This window comes from Elaeis guineensis, chromosome 16 (genome assembly GCF_000442705.2).
Source record: "Elaeis guineensis isolate ETL-2024a chromosome 16, EG11, whole genome shotgun sequence".
In the NCBI taxonomy this organism is placed as follows: domain Eukaryota; kingdom Viridiplantae; phylum Streptophyta; class Magnoliopsida; order Arecales; family Arecaceae; genus Elaeis; species Elaeis guineensis.
The window spans coordinates 32723388-32735468 of record NC_026008.2 but is presented as its reverse complement, the minus strand read 5'-3'; the positions used below and the strand labels follow the sequence as shown (position 1 = coordinate 32735468).

The 12081-nt window shown below is 35.0% G+C and overlaps 1 protein-coding gene across 1 annotated transcript; it reads right to left on the bottom strand.

The window, feature by feature from the left end:
* Nucleotides 1–2103: 2103 nt before the first annotated feature.
* LOC105059427 (casein kinase II subunit beta-1) lies at nt 2104–11782 on the bottom strand. Its single transcript, XM_010942720.4, has 5 exons — nt 11335–11782; nt 9986–10204; nt 3757–3866; nt 3498–3663; nt 2104–2504 (listed from the first exon to the last, which is right to left on the bottom strand). The coding sequence occupies exons 1-5, from the start codon at nt 11567–11569 to the stop codon at nt 2374–2376; spliced, it is 861 nt and encodes a 286-aa protein (XP_010941022.1). The 5' UTR covers nt 11570–11782; the 3' UTR covers nt 2104–2373.
* Nucleotides 11783–12081: the final 299 nt, after the last annotated feature.

Here is a 12081-nt window from a genome sequence, read left to right as displayed (position 1 = left end):
ATTTCACCACCCCGCCCCCCCCCCCCCCCCCCCCCCCCCCCCTCTTCTTAAAAAAAAAAAAATCTATTTGTTTATTCTTTCCAATAGTCTCAGTTACGATTCAAAAGAGCTCTACGTTAGTTTCTCGTAAATAGGAAAAAGTTTGCTTATTATAGTATAACAAAACCAATATAAAAGACTATGATATTACTTGCCCGCTTATGGGGATAACTCAGTTGCATAGAATAACGTAATTCGATTCGCATTAGATATTTATTTCTGTTGTTATTCTCCAATCTAGCTCTGTTGAGGCTGAGATGTATCCCCTCTATGTGTTTCATCCTCCAATCTATTCTGAGGGTTTTCACTACGAAGAAATACAATTACCAAATAAATAGAAGCATAAAACAACCCTCTATGATAGAAACATATTTAGATAAAGTCAGAGAAATTTGATGTCAATGAAATATAAATTCTTAGAGGAGGTAAAATATGTACTTGTATGTATAGTGCAAAATATAAGCATTCTTTCTTTGTCAAGTATATTGACTCAGCTAGAAAGTAAAAAATACCCTATGTCATGATTCAAGAAATTATCCTTTCTGCACATGTTAACAATTACATCAGCTGTTTATTTCATTGATCAAATGCCAAATGAGCAATCCTCATTAAAATTACACAGTACGAAAATTCAGGACATGATATTTAATTCCGATCCTCTCACTTGTTCATTACATTTTGCATATAGTTTTTCTGTCTTTATATGATGATGAGGGGACGGGTTTGGTTGAGGAGCCTCTATATTGATAGGCAATTGAAAAGGTGGGCTAACCTTCTTTTTTTTTTTTTTTTTTTAAAAAAATGGTGTTGCTTCCTTCCAAAGACATAACTCATTAGATACATGTCCATGTGATGCAAATGCCCACTCTATGTTATGAAAGCTAGTGCAAAACATGAAAGCTAATGCAAAACACAAATGTGATTAGACTTGAAAATTGAATCATATTAAGTCCCTATAGGTTGATATTTTGTTTAGTAAAAGTCCTACCTTGCAGATGGATTTCTTGAGTTTTGATTTTCCTCTCTCTCTCTCTTTTTTTTGGTCCTTGGAGTCCTGGGATTGTTATATATACTCTTTTATTGGAACACACGGATAATCATTGTGTAGTAGTATATGGTAGATTTGTTTCTGCAAACAACAAAGATAGGTTTGTTCCTTAAAATGCTTTTTTCTTCTTTTCAATAAGATGTAGAATGGAACGCCCATCTGAAACTTACCTCTTCATGGTACTTGTTTGTCAGTTGTTTAGCTATGAAATTTAAATCTTTCTAAAGGGCCATCTTAACTCATCGATGTTTCACTTCATGGAATTCTATTAAAATATGATGAATTTTCTAATAAATTGAGATGATATTTGATCTTCTTGAATCTATTTCTATTATGGTTGTGTTCACCAATTCTCAAACTTTTTCCTGCTTCCTCTTCAAAATCTGCCATGGAGGTCTAGATACAGGAATTTAGTCCCTGCAAGGCATCCAAATATTATATTGATATCAAAAAAGACCTTGAATTTATCAACACTTATGACGACAGGAGCAAACACACAAGCATTCTCCATTGTTTATGCCAAGAGTTTTCCATATAGAACTCAAGTTAAGGTTCATGATTTATATTTAATAAATGCATTTAGTTGCACAACTAGACAAGCACTTTTCAGTACTGTCGAAACAAAGTTTTATTTAGTCTTTTTTATCATCAGAAGTACATATGAGATTGCTTTAAGATAATGGTTTTTGTTTGCATATAACAAAGGCATGTCCAAAATCAGATTAATAATATGGATTCAAATTTGTTTGATGAAATAGTTGCCACTCTATACATGCATTAGGACACAAATATTTACTAGTATGTTAAAAACCCTCGTACATATAATTATAGCCACATCAGACTATATATAATTTTGCCTAACTTTGAAGTACAGACAAGAGATTTAACAAAAAAAAGGTTAAGCTTTATGAATTGTTATTTTAAACCTTGTAGACACGTGTGCACACACACCCCTAAAACTATGTAGACAAACATGCATATCAGATTGACAAATATGATAATTGAGGCACGAGAAATAATTCGCAACCATGAAAAACTTGCTGATGCTCTTTAGTTACAGGCTTACAGCTAAGATAAAACAAAACAATAGCTTTACTATTGCTTGATGAATAGGTCAGCACATTTCAGATGCTTTCCTATATAATCAGATGTTTTCTTATATAAAATCAGGAAATAGTTCGATGATGCACCCTAGCTGCAACTGCTTTCCTCTTGCCAAAGCGTCTCCGGGAACAGCATGAAGAAACCCATGAGCTGTTTCTTGATATGCCAGGCCACGTAAAACATTATGGTTTGTGAATTTTAAAGCCAAAGACTGTTGGAACATATCGCTGTGATGGCTTCTGCGGCTTCAGATGTCCATACGTCATCAGGAACAAGTGAGGAAATGTGGTACCGAAGTAAGCTCCATCAACATCTACATAGTGTCAAGAAAAATCTCACAAAATAAAGCCAAAACTAGAAAAGCAGCTCTGGTGTATTAAATTAAATTGAGGATCTTGGATTCTTGATGCTCAGATTTCAGAAAACATAATATTTTTACCAAAATAATTTCAACGCAGAGTTGCCTGCATTATATGTTGTTGAAAGTTATAAAGCATGTTGGACGGGGGCCCTTATGGTTCACCCAGAGACTGTTGCTATGCTGGATCCCCCCCACCCCCCTTTTATATAACAAAAAAAAAAAAAAAAAAGTTGTAAAGCATGTTTGTGGTGGTTTACAGGTTTGACTAAAAGGAAGTCAAAACCACAACAGACACGTTTTCCATTTTTCCCTTCATAAACAGACTGGGTTGGCATCCATGTTAACAGCTGCAGCTTCAATAAAACCACATGCAAGTGTGTGTGCAAGCGCATGATGGCATGAGCATGGACGTGTGCGCTTAAATCCTATTGGTATGATCAAAGTCTTAATTAATCAATGATGCAATTTAATGGGAGAAATCATATGATGGATCATGATCTACAACAGTTAACATAAAAATCATATATTTTCAACATTTACTTGAGTACCAAGTGGATACAAAATGGATAGACCTGGTACATTAATATATTTTGGTTTTGAAGCACTAGGTACTGAAATTTGACTCAGTTTAAATGTGTATATTACAATTTACCATACAAGCACATTAACTTTATTGTTAACTATTTATGTCTTGTTCACTTTGATTCAAAGGTAAGATACATGGGAAAAACATTTTTTTTAAAAAAATTAAAATGTTGTAAATTATGATTAGTGATGTACATCCTGAATCTAGATTGCCTATCATTAATTTCATGCTAATAACGTTCCAATCCTACAGCAAGGATTCAACTTCCGTGCATGTGTTAGTGTGCTCAGATGTGTAAAAACATTTATTTGTTAATCCAGAGCGTGAAAGTTCAAAGAGTTGCTAAACTGAAAGGATACTGCGTTGGTACTTGGATCTTGGATAGTATATATCTTCACATTTTGGACAATAGATTTTCACAGTACTGGATCGAGGAATGTCTGATTGCCCAACTGGCAGGCATGGTTGACCACAGCAATATACTCTAGGGCATCTTCCAAAATCATAATTCTTGTACTTTTCCAACTGCAAAAAGTAGTCATTTTCAATCCAAAAACTTTAAAAGGAAAAGAACAAGAACAATGGTAAACAGCATCATCAAGGCAAGAGAGAGCTTACCATTGCAGCCATCCCTTTACTGGTTAAAATGTATCTTACATGTATCAGACCGTATAACATCTCTGCTGCTGACTCAACCAACTCATTTTGTTCCTCGGTAAACATATCACCTGTGCATTTGGATGACCATAACCAATCAATGTTACTAGACCACAAATAATTCTGATAAAAGAACTATAGTATGGTACATGCAATCCACTAGACCTAAAGTGCCTGATTGATTTTCAGAAGAATTAACTTATTATCTTAAATACATAGTGCATCCAAAAGAATTCAAATGTAAAAGACCACTAATGTAAAAACTTAAAAAAACATGTCGGTGTTTTAGGAAAGTAGGGCTGAAACTGGATCGGATACGGATCGGATGCTAACATATCCACATCCATATCTATTTTGTTTGACGAATATAGATAAAGATATGGATGTTAGTCAGATGCAAAAATTCATATTCATATTTATTTTAAACAGATATGAATATAAATACGATATCGAAAGTATGGATACAAATATGGATATAAGTCGGATAATTAAACTTTATGACTACTGAATCAAAGATATTACTAAGTGGATGGTAAATCAAGGAGATAGCATATTAATATTATCATTTGTCTTCCTTTAAAGTTCATTAATGCTATATAAAATTAAATAAGGTTACAATCAGAATCAGACATTCGGATACACTGATCAAGTAGTTGTCACTGATCAAGTAGTTGTCTTTCCATATCCATATGCCTTTTTTCTTTAACAGATACGGATATGGATATCAATGTTCATTGAATGCTCAAATTTCTATCCATATCTGGATTGATTTGGATGGATATTATCCTATCTACTTTCACGTCTACAAGAAAGCATCTAAAGCTTTATGATTGACTAGCTAACCAATATATGTCAAATTAGAGAAAATATTCATGGTCAACAAATTGATATACATCATTTTTCACTATTATATGTGTATATGCATGTGTGTGTGCATACAAGCATCTCTCTCTCTCTCTCTCTCCCTCCTGTTGTGCACATACATAGAAAGGTAGATAAATAGACAAAGCTAGAACACTTTTGGGAGCACTTGGCCTTAAATTCTTCCCAATAAAATCACTGGATGGACCTTTTGAAATGAAAATCCACACAACTGGTCATGCTCTATGACATCTAAATTAACTAGAAACCAAAAATCACGTACTTTTGAGGTCTTCTACCCATGCATCAAATATATGCAAATTGGACAATGTTACAAATATGATATCATGTTTATTTATTTTGTAGTCTAAGAGCATCCAAGGTAGCTAACTTTCAACTTGGATATATTTTACATCATGTAGATAAAGATCAACGATTGGATTTTTTCAAATTATATAATCAATAATATACCTTTATTCACTAACTATATAGTTATCATTCATTATGTGCCACGAAACATAGGTAAGATACCTCCAATATAAATTACATCGAGTTTGCAGCCAATTAAAACATCATACATCATGATCAATGGTGTTGATTCATTGGAAAAGTCTACAATTGACTTTCAGAAGGAAGCATTTTAGGCCAAATGCTCCCAAAAAGGCATCTAGCCTTCCATACACACAAACATATACATGCAATCCAATATAGAAAAATGTGTGGTTGATTTCATAAGAAATTGGCTTATTATCTTAAATTTATAATATGCATCATAAAGACAGGTTCAAAGGTCTAGAAATAGCCAAAATATTCCCCTAAATGATCTTTAAAAAAAAAAAAAAAAGTTAAAAACAGCAGGTATGTAAAAATTAAGACACATTCGCATTTTATGGAAGTAATAACAAGCTAATCCATATATCACAAACCAGAGAATGTATACAAGGTCAATTGATTATATCATTTTTTTAATGTGTATACTTCAACTAAGCTCCTTTAAGTAACACTATATGGTAGAGAAAGGTTTTGGTCATCAACATTTTCAAGACTTTTACAAGCAATAGTACCATCAGAAGCATATCAAGAAATATGATTCTTCATCCGTGGCTCTTGTGAGTTGCACCAAATATAATGCCTTGCAAATTGTTTTGTCATGAAAAGGCAACGGCAGAAATGGACCTAACCTACAATACATTGTTCCAAATGCAGGTCCTAGTATATTAATATATGGATTATGGACTGCTGTAAGGAATGAGATTATTGCAAAGAAGTGGGCAATAGGGACAGAAAACAAAGTTTTCACATTCACGCTGAACAAATGCAGCTGTATGCATGAAAAATCAGTTCTCAAAGCTTCAAATTGAGAGGGAAACACTAAAAGTAGCAACTGACACAAGGAGAGAAGAAACTTGACATGGGATATAATACTGAAGGTCTGCAATAGCTTATATTTTGAAAATAGCATTATTACAGGGAAAATTCCTCTCAGGACAAATATGCATTTCTCATTACTGGTATCATTCTGAACAGTGTTTCCAAAATGTAAAAGAAGAACTTGTAAAAAAATATCTCAGTAAAACAATATAATTCTAGGCATTCCTCGATGTGTTGTGCAGAAAAGATAAAAAGTTACCCCTTTCATTCTACAGTGTTAACTTAAAAGAAGAAATGCCATACGAGATATTTTACTAAAGTATAGGTGTGTGTTCATTAATCATTTGTCTGATATGTTTTCCCTGTCATAAACACATAAGCACAATATGTTGGTTTCCTTATCTTTGACAATATACACATCAAGAAAAGACCTAATGTATTGAAAATTGCAAGAATGATATGAAGGAGATCCCCTCTTGTAATAATAATTTGTGCGAAGAGAACCAGTATAAGAGTTTGTTGATTACTCCAAAAAAGAAACTAGAATTAAGGATTATGACAGCATAGCTTAACCATAAAACATATGCTAAAGGCTTCTTCATCAATTAAAATTCCCATATGCTACTTTTGCTTGCTGTGCACTATACATGAGAAGGGACAAAGCATGGGATAAGTGAACCAGCAAAATAACAAAGAAAAGGCACCTGATATGAAGAAAAGATTCTCACCAATATCATTAGCTGCATGCATCATATCACGAACAACTAATTTAAACTAAAAACACATAGGAAAGCCAACTTTCAACAGCAAATTATCTAAAATGAACACTAAAAATTTAGGTGGTGGTAATCTGTTTCCCTCCTGCAGACCATGCCACAACCCATAGACAGTAATGTCGGGTATTGCTTAAAGAATCTGATAAGAACACCAGAGAAATAAAGTAACCAAGCAACCAGTCATACGCAGGGCAGGGCAAGAAACTTATCTCCAGGTAACCTGAAATATACACTCCACTATGAACATCACATGATGTGGCGTCTCAAAAAATAACATGGTACAATCACCTCATTACTTAAAATGGGGGAGAATCTAGAAACCTTGCTTCTGGTGATAACAGCATAACCTGTCCTCCTGAGCAATCACCTTATATTGAGATGGTAAATTATCAAGCCCTACCTTAATTAATACATCTATACAACTCGGAACCACACCTGCTCCTCCCATTCCCAGCTGCTATTTTACAGCCTAAGGTGTGAGAAATTGCTGTAGCTTATGAAATTTAGGAATGAAAAAGGTAGCACATTCCTGATTATATATTATTCCAGGCATGACTTTCGAGCTTGGCATGTTGAAGATTTTGGATTTGCTATGCCCAGGCCCAGCTAATTTTAGCCTTAACTTGTGTAGAGACAGAATCTTCTTTCACATTCTTTCATTTGATGTATAGGAGGTAAGAAACCTCCTCAAGGTTCAAAAGCATGCTTGTGACAAAATTTTAAAGAAAGGCAAAGACCCATCTTTCCTAAAGAATGCACATGCCTATGCTAGTGGATTCCCTTCACTTCACATGCAATAGGCCCAAAACCTACACTTGCTCAAACATTCTCATTTCCAAGCTTTCTTTATTCAACCAAATAGACATCTTCTCATTCAAATTTCTCACTGTGGTATCTCGATGGATGCTCTACCACTTCATCTTCAATAGGCCCAACCCATACACTTGCTCGAACATTCTCATTTCTAGCCCTTTCTTTATTTGACCAAACAGAAAACTTATCATTCTCACTTCTCACTATGCTAATTAAATGTGGTTGGACCTTCTTAACTAGCATAAAGCAGATATAATAGCATAAAATTTTCCCTTATGTTGCTTAAGGATAGCAAATAGTGGGTCAGGTCAAATTTAGGTTGGGTAAAAAAAAAAAAAAAATTCTTTTAACCCATGCCTGACTCATTTATAGTCAGGTGGATAGAAGTATACCAATACCAACCCATTTTATTTTATATGGACTCAAACTCTACCAAACAACCCAAGTATCACTCCACTTATTAGTCATAATGTGACTATAAATGAAAATGAAATACATTCAAGAAGATGGAATCTAAGTTTTAGGCATCAGAATATGAAAAAGAGAGAGGAGAGGCAATTAAAGTGGAGGAAAAATTAGGATAAATCTTGACAATGCTATCCACCTTACTTTTCTCTTCAACATGCTTTGTCCTTTCCTTCTAAAACATTACATACATGACCTTCTTAATGACCCACTCTCCTAGGGCCTAGAACTAGATTTTAAGAATTTGTCCCATGGTTCACTGTCTTGGTAATGGACCCTGTGCCAGTACTATGATGTTACAGTGTTAGGACACCCAACACTAGGGTTGGTTCAGCATATCGAGACTTAGTATACCCTCCATATCTAGTCTTGGATCGGTACCAGTATGGTATGGTATGTTCAATACTGCACCCATATGGTGAATCTTAACACCTATATTCTTTAGAAACTCTGATACTTCATTCAGCAAGTCAGATTGCTGGCAAATTCCACTTATGTGGGGGTTTCTCATATAATTATAGAAAACAATTTGGTTGCTCATCAAATGCAAAATCTAGCTTGTTATACCTAAAAATGTGTTGTTTTTGGTCCTTTCAGCTTTCTTCCAGCTAGTACAAAAGGTGCTCTAAAGACTGGATCAAATGGGGTGTCAACACCTTAGACGCAATTTTTTTGTAAGATTTCCTATTTGGTAATCCTCTAGGATTTTTTTTTCTCTCCTTTTCTTCTTATCTATATTTTTCTTTTTTTATTGGTGGATCTTTATATTTTTCTCTTATCTAATAAAATGTTAAGGATCCATGCCACATCCCACCCTCAATAAAGTTGACTTAAAAAAATGGATGAGTGATGAATAAATGCAGATCGAGCAAAATCAGGCTGCGAGAAGATCAACCAAGAATAATATAAGAGCATGGTTAGAACAATTAAATTACCATATTACTGCAAAATCCATACCAAAATGATTCCATTGAAACCCAAAATGATTCAGAATTGAGTTCCTTGTGATATTTTCATCACTTTTTTCATTGCTTCAGATGGAAAATGCATTTCCTCTAATTAAACATAGATATTACAAGTTCGACTTCTGAGAATATTTTGGAAGAATCCCAAAGCAATTTAGAGAATTGTTTTACTATAAGTTCAGCCATGTTAAAGCTGAAGTCAAAAGCATTTCAGCGTTTCTTGTATACATAAATTCATAACTACAATTCAGTTGTTTCAGAACAGAAGCATTGAAACAATGCAGCCAATGGTTCTAGATATTATGATAATCTGTAGAGTTGTGCCTAATTTATTATTTTAGAAGTTATTATACTTCCCTATCGCTTAATTCATTCCTAATTCCAAGTTGACACATTGGATTCTCTTAAATAACAAATTTGAAGCTTCCAAAACTAAAGTTATCACCACTGAAACTGCCAGCAAAGAAAACCAAGACCAACTTTTCAAACCTTCTCCTAAATTACCCAATTCTTGGGCACCCAAATTTTCTCCAACAATGCAAATGAAGGCATAATGGGACATAATACATGGAAATTTTATCTAGCTATTGCTCGGATTGCTTGTAAGTGGGGGATAAAGTTTTGCTAGTGGGAGATGCCTTGATTTGGAGAAATCTACAAACCAAAAAAAATTATATATTCAAGATAGTAAAAGGACTAAAGATTAAAAATGTAAATAGTGCTGAGCAGTGGTAAAATGAAGCAAGAAAGTACTTAACATTTTCAATAAGTACCAAACATCCTCAAAAAAAGAGAAGCTATTAAATAAAAAGAATTCATTGGATATTCATATTTCATGTTATATGAGCAATATTATACCATTGTATTAAGCATATGATACATCAGCAAGAGCAAAGTCCTTCATAAAGACCAATAGACCATAGCTAAAGTTATCCTTACCATGAGAGGATTCAACATCCAAAATCAGATCCAGAGCATAGTCATAGTAAGGAACTTGACTGCTTAACCCACAAAGGTTGAAGTCATCTTGTATGTATTCATCATCAACTTCGCAAAAGAACTCGTTCCCTCTTAGATTACAGAACCATGAAATCCAAGATGTGTCATCACCATCAGAACCACTAACATCCGACCCTTCATTGTCTGTTTCAGATTCTTCTGTGTAAAAAGAATGAAAAAGGTAGAAGCCTATTTAAAATGATTGTAAGATTGCTAAAGAGGGGCAGCATTGACACATTTTAGAGAACAGAACCTGAACATTTAATGTTGAATAGCCAAATCTCTGAGCATATAGAAAAGATGTAGAAGAGGATTATAAATATAAATATATATGTATAAGAATAAAAGTAGTAAAAGGAAAAATACAAAGACTTCAGCATGTGAAATCACACATCAACTTGTACCACATTCAGAACAAAATCATCAGAGTTCCAAGAGAACACTAATAGTTGCAAATCTTAAGCATGGCTGGAGAATAAGATCACATGATTTATTGCAAGCAAGCAAAAAGAATATCATGGTTAATCATTGGCTTCCCAAATCTTACACAATGAGGCCAAAGTTTATAGCTTTTCATCATTAAGTCATTTTCCAAACATAAATCGAGCATATAGACTTCGCATTTTGCGACCAAACAAAATAAAAGCAATATAAATTTATGCAATAAATGAATTTCAGCTCCTAATCTTTAATGAACCAGGATCATCCTTGGCATACTCTCAATTACAAAAGTTCTGACAGGTGTTCTCAGCATATGTTACAGTTTGAGTTTACCGGTAACATAGATGGACCGTTATAAAAGCATTGTCTAACGATTTTAGCACAAACTAATCTGACCAATAACTATAGACTTCTTTGTCAGACTGCTATGTCATCTCCTCACAATCTTACGAGTGCAGAGAAGATCGTACTTTTTGACAATTCCAAGCAACCGATTACTTCAAAAATTAACACTTTCAGTATAAATTACTCCCAATTGCCTGAAATAACCGCTTGACCAATCCAAATGGTGAAATAGTAGAAGGATCACATAGAAAAAGATCCAGCCCAAGTCAGCAGCTATCCATATGATTTCCTTTCAAAAGTTCGCATTTTGTGTCCAAAAACATTATATTGACATGCATAAAAATGAGGGACAACATAAAGACTAGTAAAAAACATCTTCCTGTGGAGAAATATCCACCATTACTACAAAATTAACAATTAAAGTAAAATCAAAAGAATTCCAAAAGGCAAGAAGATGGAGAATTTTTTTAAAAAAAAAAAGAATGAAAAAGAAAAACACTTACCATCGGAGTATTTGTTCTTGGAAAGAGGGGCAGCCCGCAGGTCCCGATAGTGGTCCGGCTGCTTTCCGGCAGAGGTGGACGGCACGGAGAGCCGCTCCTTCTCCCTCCCGTTCAACCCACGAGAAGTCGACGGCGACGTCTTCTCCAGGTGCTTGTCCAAGGCATCGTTGATCCTCTTCCGATCGAGGGGGCCGATCTCCAACTTCGATCCGCTCACTCCTCGATCCCTGTACATATCTTCCGCCCCTAGATGCCCACTTTACCCTTCGGACCAGCTCAATCGACTCGCCCCAACATACTTAACAACAAAAACAAAATCAAAAATTTCGAAACCTAGACCGCCCAAGAAGCCGATTCGAGAACAATACAAGAGAACAACCTTGAAATGGAGAAAAAACAAGAAAAAAAGTTACGGATTTGATGGCAAAGATCCCTAGATTCCAAGAATTGGTGGGGGGAGGGGGAGGGAATTGAGGCAGAAGCCGTAGATTCTGGAAGAGACGGAGGAGGAAAGGGGAGAAGGATTAAGGTTTGGAACCGCTAGGGTTTCATTCTGAGGAAAAGAGAGAGGAGGAGGACGGGGAGGGAGGGAGGGAGAGAGAGAGACGAGCTCTCTGGATTTGGGGGCTCGAATGGCCGCGGAGGGAGCACGGGAACAAGAAGGGGAGAAGGACGAATGGGGTAATATGAAAATGTTGAGGGTGTTATGGTTAAAGCGACGTCCCGGATGCCCTCGATATTTTTCTC